The 21,516-nt window shown below is 44.3% G+C and overlaps 2 protein-coding genes across 6 annotated transcripts; one reads left to right on the forward strand and one right to left on the reverse strand.

The window, feature by feature from the left end:
- The first annotated feature begins 5,707 nt into the window (after positions 1–5,707).
- LOC130387044 (uncharacterized) lies at positions 5,708–11,832 on the forward strand. 5 transcript variants are annotated; one of them, XM_056595982.1, is made up of 4 exons: positions 8,556–8,650; positions 9,517–9,717; positions 9,801–9,886; positions 9,991–11,832. In XM_056595982.1, exons 3-4 carry the CDS (start codon positions 9,828–9,830, stop codon positions 10,943–10,945), a joined length of 1,014 nt encoding a protein of 337 aa, XP_056451957.1. In that variant the 5' UTR covers positions 8,556–8,650; positions 9,517–9,717; positions 9,801–9,827; the 3' UTR covers positions 10,946–11,832. The 5 variants fall into 5 exon arrangements, with proteins under 5 accessions (XP_056451953.1, XP_056451954.1, XP_056451955.1 ...); XM_056595978.1 differs by having other exon boundaries at positions 5,708–9,717; XM_056595979.1 differs by having other exon boundaries at positions 5,708–8,650; positions 8,849–9,886.
- LOC130387046 (E3 SUMO-protein ligase ZBED1-like) lies at positions 6,085–8,024 on the reverse strand. The gene is made up of 2 exons (XM_056595984.1): positions 7,339–8,024; positions 6,085–6,741 (listed from the first exon to the last, which is right to left on the reverse strand). The coding sequence occupies exons 1-2, from the start codon at positions 7,786–7,788 to the stop codon at positions 6,310–6,312; spliced, it is 882 nt and encodes a 293-aa protein (XP_056451959.1). The 5' UTR covers positions 7,789–8,024; the 3' UTR covers positions 6,085–6,309.
- Positions 11,833–21,516: the final 9,684 nt, after the last annotated feature.

The raw sequence follows: 21,516 nt of genomic DNA on the forward strand, positions 1-21,516 counted from the left end.
GCGTTTGGATGCTCCAATCGGTCCGAGAAGGGTTACCACATGTATGGCTTCCCCAAGAACCAAGAGCGCAGGAAGAAATGGATGGCAATGGTCAGCCGTCAAAACTTACAAGTGACAGGGGTCAGCAACAGTCAAAAACTATTGGCGCGTTTCCACTGCAGGGTGCGGAACGGATCGAATCGCAAAGGTGCGGATCGGGTCGCGTTTCCACCGCCAAAAGTGGGCGTGACCCGGACTTTGCCGTACCCGTTCCGGCCTCGTTCTCGGGACTCCTCCGTTGGGGTACCGAAAACGAGACGAGACGCCTGAAAGGGTCCCGGGAAATTCTAGCTACACACCCCCTCCGTTGATTGGTCGACAGAATCATCACTTCCGGGTGACGCAGGGATAAAAACAAACAAACTAGCCTCGAGGTATTATTCTTTACAATTAACATGTCGCGTAAAACGCTTGCTTGGGCGAACAAGGAGGTGGAGACGTTCGTCTGCATTCTTGGGGAGGAAGACGTTGTTTACGATGTTTACGTAGCTGCCGCGGCGATCGACATCCGGCCTACCACAAAGGGTACTGTCGGCAGTGGAAACGCGACCTCGGAACAGAGCTGGGCTATACCGCCCCCTCCCTGCCGCACATGTAACGCGGCATATGTAATGTAAGTAATGTTCACAACACTTGATTGCATTTCAAAGGGCATAATAATTCTAAGTGTAGAGAATTATGACTTTTCAATGATATTTGAAGTGCAATGGAAACTGATGTTACAAGCCTACCTACAGGTACACTTTGAACTAATTCACTGCCACAAAAAGAGAAGGGATGTTGAAGCTGAGGCCCGATGCAGTACCAACAGTTTTCATTCATCGCCCTAAGCCGAAGAGGAGGAAACCCCCTTCTGTGAGGGTGCCTCCAGAACCAAGTGCAACGGACCACACATATTTCACCAAATTAAACTTTGGTATGATCCATGCAGCTAACAATATTCCCCATTTCATGCAATTCAAGGATAGACTACACTCCTAATGCGATTGCATAATTCATATTTGTACATTCAGTTTAAGAAACAACCAGAGGTCAGGGATTCTCTGAGGATTTGCACACAATGTGGATAATCGACACATTTTTCTACCCAATTAACAATTGCCGGTAGATCCATTTATACATTTTATTGGTTTCTGATTGTGGCAGATGATTTAATTCACATTACAGAAATGATTCGCTTTAATTAATTTTCTTACATTGGAGATAGTAACAGACAGTAGTTGCATATGCAAAGGCAAAATACATATAACAGCAACATTACCTTGTAATTATTACAGAGATTGAGGGAGAAATTTAGGTGGATTTCAAGAGCGATGAAAAGGTCATGATAGGAGACAGCGAGAGCAATCAAGTGGGCCACTTTGCCAGGGGCAGGTGATTCAGGGGCAGGTGATTCAGGGGCAGGTGATCCAGGGGCAGCTGCTCCAGGGACCAGACTGCCAGGGACTGATGGGGCGACTATGGAGGACCTAATAAGGCAACTAGAAAAGGAAAAATTAATGAGAAGGAGAGCAGAGAGGGCTCTTGTAAAACAAAAAAGAATAAATTTGGCACCAAGAAAGAGAAACAATTCAGTCAACAAGAAGTTAAAACGAAAAAGCCACACAGGTTAAATTCACCGCCCATCATAATCAGCATTGTTGAAGCGGCGGCATCTGTAGGGCTTCATGTGCTGAACATATATCCCTTCCAGGATATAATTAAACAAACTGTTATTCCTACTAGCTATCGCATCATAAAACCCGTCCTTAAATCAACCTAAATGATCATAGTAATCCAACATAAATAACTAACTAAATAAAAGTTAGATTCACTACTGAACTTCGTAATTGTTGTTGTAGATACCTTCACATAGCGAAGTCGAGCTCACAAACTAGCAGGCAATCGGTCGTCTACCAAGACAAATATATATATAATTACGCTGTGCATATTCAAATAAATATCAGTATATGCATCATAAAAGGACCTCTAATACAATAGACAGTTGACAATTCAAAAGAGGTAGCTATTTAAAGGCCCACTATGCAACTTCGAGCATTTCTTCGCTGTTTTCTTGGTTTTGGCACGCACATTTCTCTACACAGCGCCCCCTACAGCTTCGTAGTAGATATTTCACAACACTGTCATAACAACTCGTTGACGACCCTTCCCCATGCACTTCTACGCAAGCCATGTGCATTTGTTTTCAAAGAAGCCGGAGAATGCGTGGAGCCATGTCCGAAGTAGATGTTCATAAAGTGTAGGCAAGGTTATACATTTTTAAAATGGTGTATTTTTATTGCAATAAACATAAATCCATCCTTTTTTATAGTTGACGGGGAGAATTTATATCCTAGATTATAATTGTTTTATCTTAGGTTGAACAGAACAATCAGTGTAAGAGGTTTGGCCAACATAATAATCTAAATAAACAAGAACCTGGATTCGGGGATTCAGTCTGTATCTGGGGGACGAGACAGACGAACAGCAAAACACCCATGGAAACAAAGGTGTTTATATGGTTGCAACCAAGCAAGCTAGAAACATACAGGGCTCACAACAAAACGGTCGAGAAAACAATTTTTACAGGGCTCACAACAAAAGCATACACATTTGTACAGAGACTATCAACATCAACAATACCACGAAGACATAGTTCACCCAAGGGTACTTTCAATTTCAAAAGGAACACAGCCGAGTCGGCGTCTGATTTGCAGTCTTCTTTTCCTTTCAGTTCACGCTATTCCTGAAAAGCTTGCCCAACGTTTACTCGTGTCTGGCCTCTCTGTCGGTCAGTCTCCCTTTTCTCTTCTTCTGTTCCTCCGACATTGGGTTTCTCTGTGTCTTTTTAGTCGGCTGATCTATGATGAATATAATAATCCCTTTAGTTACTTGTGTTTATATCGAGCCGGTTCCGTGTTTGGGGGTCTGTGCCGTAAAGCAATTCGTTACTTTGCGAGACCCGAGACTCCCGTGAGAGTGGGCGGCGGGTCGCCGGCAGAAACATATTCCTTTTCTCCGCCAAGATGCGCAAGGGGGAGTCGAAACAACGAACAATCGAACAAAAATGTATAATAAAACCATCGCAATGACTCTTAGCCTGTTATATTAAGGTAAATCAAGCCAAAAAAGTTGCATAGTTCCCCTTACACTCATGTCTGATCTCTTTTCTGGTCCATTCTTCTCTTGTTCCACCGACAGTCGCCTCTTGAGTCCCTTATCAGTCGATTGATCCATGATGAATGCAACAATTGCCTCGCAACTGGCTGTTTATATCTAGCCGGTGCCATGTTTGGGTGTGTGTCTGTGCCGTAAAGCATTTTCGAAACTACAATCTGACTACATTTTCGAGGATACTTCCGCTGCGTCACATCCGGATTGTCTCGGTCCGAACAGATCAAGTTGCATGTGCGCTTTTTCACTGGAGAGGCGACATGGGTAAATGACACACCCACCAATCGACCCAGAAATGGATGCAGAACCATCAGCATAACTCTCAACCTGCATACTTAATGAAATTTTGGCTAAAAAAGTTGCATAGTGGGCCTTTAATCAATTTACCTCAGAAGTTCCATTGCTGGAAATCATTCATTTCCAGCAATGGAAATGAATGATCTCCTACGCCGTAAAATGGTTGTTTGGAACTATTCGAGGCTCCATACCCTGGAAGTAGGCGCTACAACGGAGTCCAATGGAAGTGTTGCCACTCTGTTATATCTACCACTCTGGGTTTTTGCGCGAATCAGACGCCTGTAAGGTCACACCCACTCAGAGGAGGACTTTCCTCCTCTCCCCCATTGAAACCGATGTTATTCACCGGCCGCCAGTACTTTCTTGGAAATGAATGGGAGTCAACGGAGGCTGAGGGAGGACCTTCCTCCCTGAAGTAATTGTCAAAAGGCGATAGGGGGTGCTAATGTCCCTTTACCCAGGGAAACAAACATTATATATTCAAAGGCATTAAAGTAGTCATATTTAAGGGCATTAATTCATTACAGTAGTCTGGGCAATCTACATTTTTTATTCTCAACAATGTTAAGGAGGATCTTCCTCCCTCTCCTCAATGGAGAAGCCTCCACTGATGTACACCTAGAGTGTGCATATATTTCTTGATATGTAGCCCCTACGATAACCTTTCCCTCAAAATAGCCTCACCCAATCGCACCACTGAACTTGGCCATAGGCTCATCCAATCAATGACTTGCATGCAGGTGCCCTGGCGAATGGGAGGAGAGGAGAGGGCGGGACAAGAAGGAGATCGGCGGGAAACACGGAGAGGAAGACGGCAGCTCGGAGCGGTGCCACTGCCATGGCGGACGGAGATTTCGATATGATAGATCAGTTAAGAACAGTTTAGTTGTTGCGTGTGCTACATGTTTTAATCTGAGCTACGGAGCAGTTACGGCTTGAGTGGCGAATGGAAGAGTGGAAGACTCCACGCCATCAGTGCTGAAGATTCATCCGGTGTCAACCAGTATAGTTCGCATAGTGCGAGGCGACCGTCCTTGCTAGGTAGTGCAAAGTGTTTATTCAGCTATATTACTAGCCCGTCGCCAACGTTGGAAGCCTTGTCACGCCAGAGAACGAAGAGCCAGCCAGTTCATTGCTGCAGCCCGGGACGTGGCTCATGATCTCACCCGCTCTCTCCCTCCACCTCCCTCTCAAAAGCCATTGATACACGGTGCGTTGGGTGAGTAAATAGGCTACCCTGCCACACGGGACTCTACCATTCTCCACGGACAGCAACGCGCTCGCGATGGACATGTTCAATTGGTCAACGGTCGAGTTGGGTCTGTCTGCGTCCTGCAAGACGGGGGCGTAACTTGTAGTCGTAGGAGGCGTAACTTGCACTAGGAGGCGTAACATGTAGTCGGAGGCGTAACTTGTAGTCGGAGGCGTGTCTAGTACTTTTCTATATCGCGGAAGTGATCTGTATGTAGCAGTGGTGCGCGGGTACATAAATGACCGCAACTCGGACCTCAAATATTAGGCCTTAAATGTACTTACCGTCATGAATATCGGAAGACCCGACTTCAATGAAGATCTCGTGTGAACCGTGATTTACAACGCTTTTTGTTTACCGCGAAAAGAGAAAGATCTCGTATGGACCGCGATTTAGAAAAGAACAAGTTACGCCTCCTAGTACAAGTTACGCCTCCTACTACAAGTTACGCCTCCGTCTTGCAGGACGCAGACAGATACTATTGGAACGGTCGGCACATACATGACGTGGACAATCCGAACCAAAAGGAACATTGAACTAAGAGTGGACATTGAGTGTGGTTATGTGTATTGTGCAAAAACGTTTCTGAGGTTATAATTATATAGTAGTAGTCATACTTATGTTACTATTGTGTGAATTGTATTAATGAATATATGCTGTTGCTATTTACATGTGAGGTTCATCTGCAGTGTATGGTATTAGAGGTAGTGTTGTTGATCCAAATTGAAAGTGTTATTGAGTAGGGGTGGGAATCTCTTGGCACCTCACGATTCGATTCGAAATCGATTCAGAGGTCAACGATTATCGATTTTAAATCGATTATCGATTTAAAATCGATTTTGTAATAAAAAAAAATATTTTTTTATAATATATATATTTTTTTTAACCCATCCATTTTATGTTGAAATGCAAGCTGCATCGATTATTGCATTGCTCAAAAAAATTAATAGATGAATTACCTTTTTATAAAAGAAAAAATATCTTTGTCACAAATATGAATTTCTATCGACAACACAATAACCAATGCAGCTTGCATTTCAACACAATATGGAAGTAGCCTAGTTAAAATGTAAATACATTAATTTTTCTTTTAAATTATTAAAGAAAAAGCTGCTCTTAGTCAATGATAAGAATAAGACTTCAAACACAAAATGCCACTTTTATTTTTGATCATAAGCAGCATGTCCCTGAGAAAGAAAATAATGCTACACAATAATATGCTACTTTATGGCGCTTGCATTTTAAAGGTGCTTCATTTCCAGTTAATAACTGGTGGATGCTCATGGAATATGCAAGTTCTCATATTCATGTGACTAACATAAAATTTAAGGCAATATTCCTACCCAATCATTAGGCTAACGTAGAGCTAACTGCATCTCACACTGTATAAATAGCAAAACACAACTTGGACCAACAAAATAACATATATACATAGTTCTCAAAGCACAGAAACAAGGCAGTGTCTCTGCATCTTTAGTACACAAAAAAAAAGTTGCCAGAGAAAAGGGGGTGAAATGTGTTAACATATCTAAGTAATGAAGTGTTGTGATCTGACAAAGAAAACAAGCTCATGGCATATGCAAGTTCTTGTGTAAAAACAGGAGCTGGTCTACATGCTCTGGTGTGAGTGTGCTCCGCTGGGCAGTCACAATATCTCCTGCAGTAGAGAACACTCTTTCTGCAGAGACACTGGTGGCCGGAATACAAAAGTATCGCTTGCCCAACTTGGAGAGCAGGGGATACATGATCTCATTTTTCCTCCACCAGCTGAGAGGGTCCTCAGAGAGAGGAACTGGTGGAGCACCACGGAACTTGTTAACCTCCTCCTCAGCTTGAGCATAGGCAGAGATGGGCTGAGTTGCACTAGAGAAGGTATTCCCCAGCAGATTCTCCAACAAAGAGGATGGTGCTCTTCTCTTGGCAGGGGGGGAGCTTTGGTTCTGCTCCTCTGTAGGTTGGGTGCCCTCTGTGACTTCATGTTCTTCCACTCTTACCTGTTGCTGTAGGTAAACACAATAAGAACAGATCACCACAGTAGCCTAATTTTACATTGCCATATAATGTAAATATCTCCAATCCTAACCATATAAGAAATAAATAAAATAAAATTAAAAACGAAATAAAACAAGTCAAACCATAAATTAGGTATTAGGTTACTGTTCAATATCTATTCAATATTGTGTTTTGTGTCTCTAATTCACATATTTCATATAATTCCGAAAGTGGTACGGTCATTTAACGTAACAGACTCATTGTAATTTGAAGTCAGCAAGTAATGGCTTTCTTCGCAACGCCTGGAACTTAAAAGTTCTATTTGCTTGAAGAACTATTTATTTCTTAGCGGAAATCACAAAACGGCAACTAAATCAATTAGGTATTTTGGAGGAATGTCTTTTATCGTTTTGGCAAGTAACCGTAGGCTATAATGTTCGGGATAATGTATTGTCCGTCGTATGCTGCGCGTCGGGGTGCTGTTCGCCCCGTCGGGACTTATTTTTGGATAATAACCTCCGGACAATACATGAGCCCATATTATGCATTAAGTAGGCCAGCCTAAAATCTTACAATAATGCTACATACAATAAAATGAAATTTACCTCAAGTGATGCAGCTTCAGCAACAACTCTTCCAAATGTTTCCGCTACATCATCTTCAGAAAGGAAAGGCAGTCCCTTGAATCTCGGGTCCAGAGCAGAAGCTGAACGAAGTGTTCTTCTCTCTAGGTCAGACGTGTACCTTTTGCTGAGGTCCTCATTGATCGCCTTCTTTATATCGCGGGTAATTGATGACTCTGCAATGTTGCCCGTCGTTTCCTGGCAGAGTTGAGCTTGCAGTGGGGCAATCAAACACACAGTGGGGCTACTCTCCTCTGATATAAGCGTAGTAGCATCCTTCATTGGCTTGAGGGCCTTAACTAAATGCTCTGCATTGGCGACATCGGTCTCATTGAGAGTGCAGAGAGCAGATTGTGATTGTCCTTTCCTCACCTGGGGAGAGAGTAAAGTGGCGCAGATAGCAGGCTGCTGTTCCAAAAAGCGATCCCCCATTTCAAAGGCACTGTTCCATCTGGTGCTGACGTCTGTTTTGAGTTTGTGGCATGGCAGACCCAGCAGCTTCTGCTTTTCTCCTAACTCGTATGCGCCGACGGTGCTCCGGTGGAAAAACGAAACAATTCTCCTAATCCTGGCCAGGAGCCTGGACACAGACGGCAGCTTGAGCGCTCGCTGACAAGCCAGGTTTAAGGTGTGGGCGTAACACCTCACGTGCAGAAGCCCACCAAGTTGGGCTGCAACAACCATATTAGCGGCATTGTCTGTCACTAAAACTAAATCTTTGTCATTGAGATGCCATTCATCTGCTACCCTCTTTAACAATTCAGCCACGTTTGCGCCAGAGTGACTCTCATGCATTGCTCTTGTTTGGAGCACCAGTGACACGAGCTGCCAATCTTTGTCTACGAAATGCGCAGTAATGGTAACGTAGGACACCGTGGCAATTGATGTCCATGCGTCGCAAGTTAAAGCTACCCTACCTGCTTCCACCAAAGTCCAAAACTCTGGATTTGGTTTCACTGTACAGCGTGGGTACTGCTGTGTCAGTAAAGAATCGCCGAGAACGTAGTTTGTATCTAGGCTCCAGTGTTTTAACCATTTCCCGAAAACCCATGTTCTCCACCACTGAATTCGCTCGGTGCAAGAAGCTACTTCCGTTCTACTTCCGCTCCCTCGATTGTGATGCTCAGTACTTCCGGCACGATGGCGATGTTTTTCACCAGATGTCTACAAGACCTGCCCAAACTGACCATATCAGACGTCCACAGACTTGTCCAAAAAGGATGCGTTGCCCCCCGGAGTAAACGGGAAAAGGGGTACAAGATGTACCTCTCGAGTTATATTGACAATTTTGAAGGTAAGTTCCAAACTGACATCAGAATACGTTCACATTGTGCCATCGCTAGGTAGCTAGCTTGGTTCAGAAAACTAGAGACAAATCGCGCAGTTACTAGTTACTTTTCGAGCATCAGGTTGTTTGATCAACTGTACTGTGTTGAAAAGAAGTCCAGTGTGTTTTGATTCACATTACATGAATGACGTTGAATTCCCACAGTGTCAAATAAAGACCCGGCTGCGGGGAGGGTGACCGTCAGGGCCGTCTGCTATAGGTCCATGCGCAAACATGAGAAGCCTCACGACGTCAGAGTAGGGTGGAATACATGTGTTTAATCAGTTCAAGTTCAAGATTCTGGGGTGTTTTTGTGGCTATAGTTGGCGATGTGGATGTAGAACAACAATAATTCATCTCGAGTCTGTTTATTTTACTTAAACCTGAACTATACTTGGACATGGACACCCCAGAAACCGGTTGTTATTGCTCCTGTTCTTTGGAGCATACGTTTAAGTATGCCTTTTCATGGTGGGAACATTTGTCAGTGTGAGGTAAGAGCTGATTTTGTACCCTCAGTCTAGGCTATCGTAAATCCTCAAGTAAAGACAGAGATTCAATTAGAAAACAGGCTGTGCAGCCTAAATAAATAAAACCCTCTGGCCACAATTGAGGATTTACGGTATACTAACCTGTTCAATTCTGTACTGCTCCTGTTCTTTGGAGTACAAGTTTAAGTAGGCCTTTACATGGGTACATTAGTCAGTGAGAGGTAAGAGCTGACTTTGTATCCTCAATCTAGGCCATACTAACCAGTTCAATGCTCTATTAATACTAAACTGTATTATTTAAATAATAATAATTATAATACTAAAATCATGTTTTATCCATAGATCACTTTTGAGGACAGCACTCAGCCACAGATTCAAATAGCTGCGGCTGAGTGTTCTTGTGTGGCTGGAACTGCTCTCTGCAATCACAGTGTTGCACTGCTGTACCAGAGCACGAAATACTCTGCATTGCAACTGAAAGCAGTTCCGCCAGTCCTCAGCTGCACTGAAACTGAGCAGCAGTGGCATAAGCCCCGAAAACTGGTTAGTACTTAAGAACTAAGCAGATTGTTAATGTTATATGGATTTTTGAAATTTGATTGAAACTTTACCTGCTTTCTTGATAGGGTGTGAAACCTGGCAGAGTGAGTAATATGGTATTTGTCTCAACCAAACCAAAGTCGAGACAGTACACAGCTGCTGATGGTGTGAGGTAATATTCATTGTTAAGTACAAATATATTCTGCAGTCATTGTCAGATTGTTTTGTTATAAGAGTTATTGTTTTTTTTTAATTATGATGTAACTGTTTCAAAAGGAGCAAGCGCTACAAAGCAGTGCGGGGGGACTTGCCAGACCCAGATGTCCTGAAGGTCGACGAGGCATACCAGGACTTCATGGCAGACCTTGCACCATTAATCACCACGCTCTCCATAAGTCCTGGTGTCCCCCTCGTCAATTCCACTTTTGGGAGCGTTCAAGATGGAAGCCCTATTTCTTATCAGCACCCTGTGCCAGTGAGTAGGGTCATCATCCACCACCCAGACGCACCCTCTCCACCCCCACTGCCGTTACATGGTCACAGGCTGGACCCAAGCACATGTTCCTTTGTGTGCACTCACCAACAACAATGTAATGCAATGGCGCTTACCATCAATTTCGACATGGCAAGATCCATTGAGAGGGCCACAAGGGAACAGAGTGGTAGCGCAGAATGGCACAGCCTGAGGAAGATGAGGCTCACCTCCTCAAGGTTCCGGGAGGTGTGCCATGTCAGAGGTCACAGCTCTGCTGAGAACCTTGCCGAACGTATCCGCAAAGGTGGGGTTCAGACAGCTCTGATGAAGAGGGGGCTTGCACTGGAGCCAGTAGCTATTCAGGAGTATGCCCACATTAAAAACATCAGCTACTGGCCATCAGGATTTGTCATCCATCCAGATGCTCCCTGGCTCGGTTCTTCTCCAGATGGGGTCGTTTTTGATCCCACGGAGGCACCACCATTTGGGCTGGTGGAGGTGAAGTGTCCTAACGTGAAGAGCTACGTGGACTGCGGGTACCTGCGCATGCAGAATGGCGCCCTCCGTCTGAAGCCAAGCCACAGCTACTACTGGCAGGTGCAAGGCCAGCTGCTTATAACAGGGATGCAGTGGTGTGATTTTGTGGTTTTTGCAGAGGATGATGTTCTTGTGCAAAGAATTTATAAGGATGCTGAGGTTGCCAGGGTCATAAGGGAGAGGGGGGATTATTTCTTTTTCTATCATTTCTTAATCTGATCTTTTTTAAATGAATGTTTCATTCAAAGACCATACCTTTCGAACTGATTGAAATGAGTGTAAAACTATGTGGATTGTTGATATAGGATCATTGAAAAAGTGTTGTTCAATCTTTCCTTATTAAATTCTACATATTCTAGTGTCATCTATGATGCATCTGGTTTTCATTTCAAGTCCTTTAAAACCCAAAGCTAATGTACATACAGTGGCAAACACAGTGACAGCAAATGCAAAACACAAAATTGGCCTGTCTCAGTTTAAAGCTCACCCACCGCGACAAGGTGCAGACCATTCGGGTGAGAACACGGGACAATAAAACAGACGTAACGCAGCACAAAATAAAACATTTACTTTATTTACTAGTTGCCCATGCCTTCTAAAGGCCCATTCTGGTAGTTGACCAGGAAGCAGGCCACACTGAACAGTTCATCGATGTTCCCACATATAGATAGTGGTATGGCCTTGTCAAACAGTTTGTTCTCTTTTACTCTCCTGATACACCTCTCCACATGCACTCTCAGACGTGCAATCGCCTGTGTCTGTCTAACATCCTCACGACTCATTTGTTGTTTGTTCCTGAGAAATGCAGGCCGGTAAACCTTACAAGGAACAAGGTCGTCCACACAAAACCCTTTGTCCACCATGATTGCCATACCTGGCTTCAACAGCTTCACAATCCCAGACAACTTGAAAATCTCCCGGTCACTCATAGAGCCTGCATACAGTCCAGACACAAAGGTGACAGCACCGTGGGGTGCCATGCCAACCATGGCCTTGAATGTGGCATGAGATTTGTAGGTTGAGAAAACCTCACTCTGAAGGAGCAGAGAGGATGGTGTCTGACAAAATATTTCTGTACAATCAAGGACTACCTGTGTATCTGCAAAAGCTGCAAACTCTTTGGCAGGTGAGCTCTCACTACCTCTGGAGGAACCCAAAGGCGCTTGCTTCCCAGCAGGCAGTACAGGAAGTGGGTCCATGTAGTGATGATACGACCTGCTGTTGTGCGGTGGATGTTCTACCTCTCTGCAAGGTCCCTCAGAGGAAAACCCACTGACAGGTACATCAGGAACAGCAGAAACTCGTCAATGGGTCTCAGTTTCTGTTGAGACATATCAACAAAAACATAAAACATAAAACTAAAAACATATCAACAAAAACATACCAACAATAAACCTACCGTTGTCCTGATGCTGGCAGAGGCTGTCTTGGCGCTGGTTGTGCGAATCATTTTGTGGGTCACAGCAGGTTCAATTAGTCTCCAAAATGCCATGAAACTTCTGTAGGAGGCAAACCTGGTGTAAAAGCGCACGTCCTCATCTGATGCAGACAGACGCTCTATTCCAAAACGCTGACGAAGATTGAGATCCTCCACCTGCTGTTGAAGCTCCCTGATCTGACGACGTAGAGCTTCGTTTTCGTCTGACAAATTACTTGCCCTCGCTCCTGTTTGGGGGACGACACAGTAATCATGATCTGGAGCCATTCCAGTCTCCATCTCCGAGTCCGAGTCTGGCTCTGGGGGGGGACTCTCGGCCCGCGGACGCCGTTCCCACACACTCGGTCTGGGCGCAGGTAGCTGGTATCCGTTCCAAGAAAATAAAACTGGTATGGCTCCCTTCTTCACCCTCCTTCGTCCACCGACAGTCACATCAATATCAGTCTGCTTAAAATGTCGACTACAGACCCGGGTGTGCTTGGTCGGCATGAAGTCATCCCTACGGATTTTCTGCTTCCACTCAGCCCGTACCGCAGCGTCAACGGGGAATGAATGGAAGCTAACTGTTTTGTTGTACTTCGATGAACAGGTACACAACGGCACACAGCAATGACGTACAGTGTTTCCCACCTGTTGAAAGCTAAGTCGCTTCCCTTGGCTCATTGTGAAACTGATAAACTAACTAATTCGCTCTCTGGCTGTTTTCGTGGTCGCTGTCAAATCTGGATGTTTAGACCGGAAGACCGGAAGTGCTCAGCATCCTATACAGATCATTTCCGCCAACGGTCGCCATATTGTGCACAGAGCGAATACGGCCTTAAATCCACTGCAATAAACTTTGCAATGGATTTAGTTATCCGTTGTGCCCTCTCCGAATTCGGTGGCAGCTGTCCCAGTGCCTGTTCTATAGTCACCTGGCTGCTGGGTCTGCCATCAGGAACGGGTCCCTTTTTACCTCCCAACTCTGGGTGGTGTCGCGAACTGTGATTGTACAGGTTGGTGGTATTTCCGAAGTATTTAATCTGACTTCTACAGACCTTACATATTGTGTAGGTCTTGTCCAACTTGCCATTATTCTCATAGAATCCAAAATGCTGCCATACGGCAGTTTTCAAAGAAGCCGGTGCAGGACGTATAGGTCTAGGGCTTTCCATGGCAGACATTTTGGTGCCGCTTAAACTTTGTTTATAAACATTCAACATGTGCGTTTAGTGCGCTTGGCGCGCATGCGTGTATAGCGGAGCAGAGAGGAGAGTTTTCTGTTGCGTTCTGCAGCGGGCGAACAGAATGTTGCAGCAGGCGAACTAATTTCATTTTAAAAATTCTGATTATGAACCTTTCTGAATCGAGAACGAATCGTTCTAGAGAGAATCGATTAAAATCTGAAAATCGATTTTTTTCCCCCACCCCTATTATTGAGCCAGTAGCCACTCTGGTGAAGTGGATGTTGATGTACAATTTTGGGCGTTATATGGTGGTTACATACATTTGATTTATAAATGTATTCTTTTATTTCATTTTATTTATTTTCCTATTTTACCTAATATCAGAAGACTAGTACTTAGTATAATAAATAACCACTCGTTTTTCAACTGTTACACTATTGCTTTTATTTTTCCATCTTCACTGAAGTAGGGGCGTCTCATCCTCTGTCCTTAAAGTATAGTGGTTAGGGGGAATACAGGGTAAGACACACCGATACTTTCTGATATTCCGTCCTTTAGGTCTTCAAGTTCAAGTTCAAGTTCAAGTTTATTATAGCCATTTCAACAGTATATAAAATACAGTTGATAGGAATTTGTTTTGGTGTGCTCACATGTATTACACAGCAACATAACAACACAACATTACAAGACAGAAAGCCAAAACGGCACATAAATAACAACAAGAGTACAACACTTAACACACATGAAAAACACACAATGCATGGTTCACGGGGAATGACAGCAGTAAAGTACCGTACAGTGGTGCAAAAACTGCAAGTGAGGTAGACCATGAAGATCTTAAAGACCTTAAAGTGCTTAGTGCTTGTTCAAGTGGCGTATAGCTTGTAGATAGGTACTATCCCTAAAGCGTGTTGTTTTGCTTGTGATGCTTCTGTACCTCCTCCCTGATGGTAAGAGTGTGAATAAGTGGTGTGCTGGATGAGAGGGGTCAGAGATGATCTTCCTAGTTTTCCTGGAAATTCTGGTGTCATAGTGCGAGCCTATGGCAGGCAGACTACAACCAATGATTTTAGAGGCCCTGCGTACTACCCTCTCAAGCAGTTGTTTATCCTGGCTGGTAGCACTACCATACCAGACCAGGAGGGAGAAGGTGAGCACGCTTTCGATGGCTGCACGATAAAAATGGGTCATGCCTGCCTGACTTACCCCAAACTTCCTCAGCTGACGGAGGAAGTATAACCTCTGATGGGATTTGGAAATAATAAGACTAATGTTGAGGTTCCATGATAGGGACTGGTGGATAGTGGTGCCTAAGAAGCGGAAGGAGGAGACCCACTCCACAACTTGGCCATTAATGGAGATGGGAAGATGCTGGCCTGCCTTTTTCCTATAGTCAATAATGATTTCTTTGGATTTGGTTGTATTTAGTATAAGGTTATTGTCTTCACACCACTGCACCAGCTGTTCAACCTCACTCCGGTAGGTAGATCCCTCCCCATCAGATATGAGGCCTATGACAGTGGTGTCATCTGCAAACTTTAACATTTTAATAGATGCAGAGTTTAATGTACAATTATTAGTGTACAGTGAAAATAATAGAGGTGACAAGACACACCCCTGTGGGGCGCCAGTGTTCAGAATCCTTGGTGATGACACATTATTCTTGATTTTAACACACTGTTTCCTACTGGACAGGAAGTTTAAGATCCACTGACAAAGTAGAGCATCAACTCCTGCAGCCAGGAGAAAATTGTACAGTCTGACAGGAATGATGGTATTGAAAGCCGAGCTAAAATCAATGAACAGTACACGAGCATAGGTGGACTTAGTGTTCAGATGTTGCAGAATGAAATGTGTGCAAAGTGAAACTGCATCGTCCACTCCCCTATTAGCCCTGTAGGCAAATTGGTGAGGGTCTAGCGTGATGTACGTCAAGTACCTACAAACTAGGCACTCAAGTACCTTCATAACGACAGAAGTAAGTGCCACAGGCCTATAGTCATTAAGACAGGTTATGTTTCTTTTCTTGGGCACTGGAATGATCATAGCGGATTTAAAACATGCAGGTACCGTTGCTGTGTTAAGAGACCAGTTGAAAATGTAAGTGAGTATGGAGGCAAGCTGGTCTGCACAGCTCTTTAGAGTAGCTGGTGTCACACCATCAGGCCCTGCTGCTTTATTGATTTTCTGATGCCGTAGCAGTCTACGGACATCATGCTCTGGGATGGAAAAGGTAGAGTGCCCATCCAACAGAGATTGTGGGAGAGAACAAGTCTGGGCACCATTGTTCTCAAAACGGCAGAAAAAGTCATTAAGTCGCTCTGGCAGGGAGGAGTCACAGTCAAGAACGTGATGTTTTGTCTTGTAGTCAGTGATCGCCTGTAGGCCTTGCCAGACACCCTTAATGTTGTGATCTTGGAGTTTGTTTTCAAGTTTGAGTCTGTAGTTGGCTTTAGCTGTATTAACTGCTTTCCGGAGTTTGTATTTAAGTAGTATGTATTGCTCTTTGACCCCACATTTAAAAGCGTCATTTTTCTCCTTACACAGGCGCTTAACTTCCTTAAACCAAGGCTTGGTGTTGCTGTAGATAGTAACAGACTTGGTGGGGATGCACACAGACTCGCAGAAACAGATATAGGACATTACGCAGTCAGTGAAAGTATCTATATCATCCTGATTCTCAGGTTTAAAAACATCCCAGTCAGTGATGTCAAAACAGTCCTGCAACATATCTATAGCCCCAGGGGAGCTCCTCTTAACCCACTTAGTCATTGGCTTAGATGTCTTAAGTCTCTGTCTGTATTTAGGAACAAGAAATATGGTGTTGTGGTCAGACTCACCGATAGGGGCTCTGACTAGAGCCTGATACGCCTCCGGTATGGAGGAGTAGCACTGGTCTAAGGTTTTGTCCAGCCTGGTGGGGACGCGAATCTGAGGCTTGTATCTGGGGAGAGTTTACTGCATGGAGACGTGATTGAAGTCACCAAGCACCAGGACGGTCGAGTCTGGGTTGGAGTTTTCCACAGTGTGAATGTGGTCGGCTAATTGTTGAGTGGCAGAGGCTGCCGCTGCGCTCGGTGGGATGTAGACCGCACAAAGGATGATGGAGGAGATTTCCCTTGGCGAGTAGAAGGGGATGCACTTCACTGTGAGATGCTCCAGATCAGGCGAGCAGCTGGACGATAGAGTTTTGGTGTCTGTACACCAATTCTGGTTGATGTAGACGCCAACACCACCGCCGCGCTGCTTCAGCGAGTCACTGGTGCGATCCGCCCGATGAAACGTAAAGCCCTCCTGTTGTTACGCCGAGTCCGGGATGTTAGTATGCAGCCAGGTTTCTGTCAGGCAAATGGCAGCACAGTCTCTAAAATCCCGTTGGAAGAGGATGAGGGAGGTGAGCTCGTCCTTCTTGTTTGCTAACGAGCGAACGCTGGATAGAATGAGGCTCGGCAGGGCTAGTCGGTGACCCCGATGTCTTAGCCGAGCTAGTGCTCCACCTCTCTTGCCCCTCTTCCTCGGCTGGTGTTTTGGTCGTCCTCGAGGGAAATTAGGTGGTAAATCCAGAACGGGAGAATGTGAGAGCGGCAGGTTGTCCCTTATGCGAATGAGTTCGGATCTGTCATACCGAATAAGCCCATTGCATGATTCCATAAGTACACAAAACAGTATATAAACAAAACAAACAAAGAGCAACACCGAGTCGCCATAGTACGGCGCCATCTTGCGCATGCGTATCAGAGACATTGACCGTGACAGGTTAAAATCCTAAAGCCTAAGCTATTGTACAACTGAGCAGGTAGAGCAGAGAGGGTCTGGGGGTTAGGGACCTAGTTCCTCTGACTTCCAGCCATTCAGGGAAGAGTGATTTACCCCTTCCAAGCGGACGTAGGTCCCGTCCGCTACACTTGGGCCAAGCCGATTCATACCTCCGGATCCGGACGAAATTCGTCCGTCCGTACCAAACGTTGTCTCCGGGACTACCCTTCATACCTCCGTCCGGTTTCAGCGTTGTTATGGATGTTACGCAATACATCCTCTAGAGGGCATTGACTGTCATGTCACAAATTAACGGCATCGACAACCGCAAACATGGCATCTGTAGAGGAGATGATTTTGCTTTCTGTCATCCGAAATCTGAAAAAAGAAGTGCAAAAAGTGTAGGCCTAGGTGGCGGTGTCATGTGACACCCCTCACCAACCCGCAGATTATCTCCTCAAAATGTTGAGCCATTTTTAAATGACCAGTTACAAGTCATTGCCAAAGCAGGGGAACAATACAATAAAAAGGTCAGGTATATAGTATAATATAAGTATCAAACGTTAAATACAATATATATACATATCAGATATTGTACTACTTTTCGCGAACGGTCTGACTTCTGACTATACTGCCACCTCGATTTCCGGTGGTATTGCTCAGTTTCTCCCGGAGCACTTCGGATTCGTAAGCTCAGAGGCGACGAACCCAATGACGGACGAAACACCTCCGGGACCGGACGAAACGGTCCGCATCTGTATTTAACGTAGGGTGTGAATGGGGCTCATGTCGTCATTTTGCGCCATGATGGATTTTCCGCCATCTTGGTTTATGTCAAAAACCTTAAATGCATCATCTATCACAAATGTTGTCCAATCATCTCGAAATTTGGCAAAGATGATCATCAAATGGACTTATCAAATTCAAAACTGTTTGGCCGTGAAAAACAATCAAATTCATCCGCGAAGCCGCCAAACAGGAAGTAAGCCAATTACTCAGCAGCCCTTTGACATATCATAACCAAACTTGATACATTGACCCATGGGGACACTCATTTCATTTGGTGACCTTTGACCTCTAGGGGGCACTGTAATTAATGTCAATGTGTTTTAACTCCTCTCTCTTCACATGAATATGTTTCAAACTTATTTTCAATGTCTGGTGATACTGTCAGACCTCCCCATGTAGCTAATAAATTATTCCCAATGGCAACATCAGAATTTGGCAATCAATAGTACCTATCCACAGTCCAAACAAATTGTGTCCAATCATCATGAAACTTGCCATATATGATATTCAGACCAAGCTGGACAAAGGGGTGAAAGGCCTTTTTAAAATTCAAAAATGTTTGGCCGTGACAGCCAATTAAACTTAACGGCAAAGCCGCTAAACAGGAAATAAGCATCTAGCATCATAGCCAAACTTGGTACATAGACTCATGGCATCATTCTGGGGACACCCAAACTATTTGGTGACCTTTGACCTCAGGGGAACGTCAAACAGGCAGTAAGCTCATATCTCTGCAAGGCCTTCATGTATCCAAACCAAACTTGGCTCATAGTATTATGACCCTATTCTGATGCCCAAATAATGGTGTCATTTGACCTCTAGGGGGCGTTTTTAGCAGCAAGTCTGTTCCAGCCCTTAGAAAGCAACTTCAATGTATTTTCATTGTGATAACCATTTGCCAATAGCTTTCATTGTCAGTACAATTATATCTAATCATATGCATTTTATCATGGTCATAATATGCTGTGTTATATAAGACTGATAACATATCAATCATATTAAATCATCCTGTCAATCTGACATACATCTTACAATCAGAACACTACTTAATTTATATCAATGTTAGTTGCGCTGAACATCGCTCATTACAGGGTAGACACTGCACTCGTGTGGCGACAAGCGCTACTGCATGCATTTTGCAACAATGACTTTATTCACCATTCCGCCCACTTACATTATAAACTGCAATTCTTTCTGGATTACATGCTTCATGAACCACCTCAAGAACGGATGCTTGTTAGGGGTCCAAGCCAACAGGTTGGATCCCTATTGTTTTTGTAAGGATTTTTATTATTCCCAGCTAGAAGTGATACCACAGCCCAAACCGTAAATGGTGCACACACGCCAATTGCATGACTAGATCCAGGTACGTGAGGTGACGGCAGACGACCAAATCCAGACATGCCGGCCACTAGGTGGCGCTATACCAAGGAATACGCGTTTGGGGCTATAACTCCCACACCGAACCTCCCAGAGTCCAAAAACTTGTACACACATATTCACTGGAGTCTGCTGCATCTTTTGGCATAGGCCACGCCCATTTGCGTCAATTAATATTTTTCGCAAAATCGCGAAAACCGCAAAACAGTTTTTTCCCTACTCCTCCCACATTTTTTGACCAATCAACACCAAACTTTGCACACGACATCTTCAGACGCACACGCAAAGAAATTATCGGACAGTTTTTTGATCCGACCGTCGACGACGAAACGGTAGCGTTTTGAATATTGGTATATTAGCTAAATTAGACGTGGAAAATCAAAAATCCAGAAAAATCCAAAAGTAGACATCGGAATTTTCGGAATATTTCGCCATTAGGGGGCGCAATAAACGAGGAAATTGTATATCTTCTTATTGGCCAAAGGAATGTTCTTCAAACTCAAAGGAAACCATCAAGGGGCAAACCCGAGTCTATATAAAAAATATGGCCAAGAATTATTAATGTGGGCGGGAGTTATTTGGCAAAGGAAAATTGTCTTTGGAAAATTTCGCCACAAGGGGTCGCAAATAAACGACGAAATAATATATCTCCTAACTGGCCAATGGAATGTTCTGAAAACGCGTTTTGGGCTATAACTCCCACACCGAAGCTCCCACAGTCAAAACCTTTATATCCACAGATTCACTGGAGTCAGCTGCATCTTTTGGCATACGCTGTTTCTCAATTTTTGAACACATGCTTCGCGTTGTGCCGGCGAAATGCACACTTCTTGTTCTTCTTCCCGCCCTGAAAGTGGTACCACAGCCCAAACCGTAAATGGTGCACACGCGCCAATTACATGACTAGAACCAGGTCCGGCACCGCTACTCAGATAACAAAATCCAGACACGCCGGTCCCTAGGTGGCGCTATACCAAGGAATACGCGTTTGGGGCTATAACTCCCACACCGAACCTCCCAGAGTCCAAAAACTTGTACACACAGATGCACTGGAGTCTGTTGCATCTTTTGGCCTAGGCCACGCCCATTTGCGTCCATGAATATTTTTCGCTAAATCGCGAAAACCACAAAACTGTTTTTTCCCTACTCCTCCCACATTTTTTGACCAATCGACACCAAACTTTGCACACGACATCTTTAGACACACGCGCAAAGAAATTATCGGACAGTTTTTTGATCCGACCTTCGATGACGAAACGGTAGCGTTTTGAATATTGGTTTATGAGCTAAATTAGACCTGGAATAACAAAAATCCAAAAAAATCCAAAATTAGACATCGGATCGAGTCCAAATTTTACACACATGTTGGTGCCAACCTTACTGTCGTCCGTTAAAAAATTCGGAAGATTCCGCCATTAGGGGGCGCAATAAACGAGGGAATTGTATATCATCTACAGAATTTCGCCGCGAAAACGCTACACTGACTTCTCGCTACTCCTACCACAGTCAAATCCTTTGTATCCACAGGTTTAGGGTAGCGTTTTAAACACATACTTCGCGTTGTGCCGGCGAAACGCACATTTCTTGTCGCGTTGTGCCGGCGAAATGCACACTTCTTGGACCCCTGCATAACTGCTTGCAGTTCTAGTTAAAATTGTGTCTCTGTTAGGGATAATATACCCCTATGTATCCATGTGATTTGTTCTGTCAGGCAGACAATAATGTGCCCTTACCATTAGGTGGGGTCAATTTTCCATTTTGTAAAGATTGACGGTACCCGCATAATGCTATAGTTCATTCCACCTGCTTTCGTTATTACTAATTACTGAGACGATCATCATGTAGCCCTAGCCGATTACGTCTGTCCAGCAGAATTAGTTTATTGAGTCCTTTTCTGCTTGACCCCCACTTTGCTGCTGGCAGCTATATTTTTTAGCTTAAATTTATTATTTCATCTAGTTGCTGCTCTTCTATTTATCTTGTAAATTGTATATTTAGGGGTCCAAGCCAACAGGTTGGATCCCTATTGTTTTTGTAGCGATTCTTCTTATTCTTCCCGCGGTGAAAGTGGAACTACAGCCCAAACCGTAAATGGTGCACATGCGCCAATTACATGACTAGATCCAGAATCGGCACCGCTACTCAGATAACAAAATCCAGACACGCCGGTCCCTAGGTGGCGCTATACCAAGGAATACGTGTTTGGGGCTATAACTCCCACACCGAACCTCCCACAGTCCAAAAACTTGTACACACAGATG

Source organism: Gadus chalcogrammus, chromosome 8 (assembly GCF_026213295.1).
Source record: "Gadus chalcogrammus isolate NIFS_2021 chromosome 8, NIFS_Gcha_1.0, whole genome shotgun sequence".
Lineage (NCBI taxonomy): Eukaryota > Metazoa > Chordata > Actinopteri > Gadiformes > Gadidae > Gadus > Gadus chalcogrammus.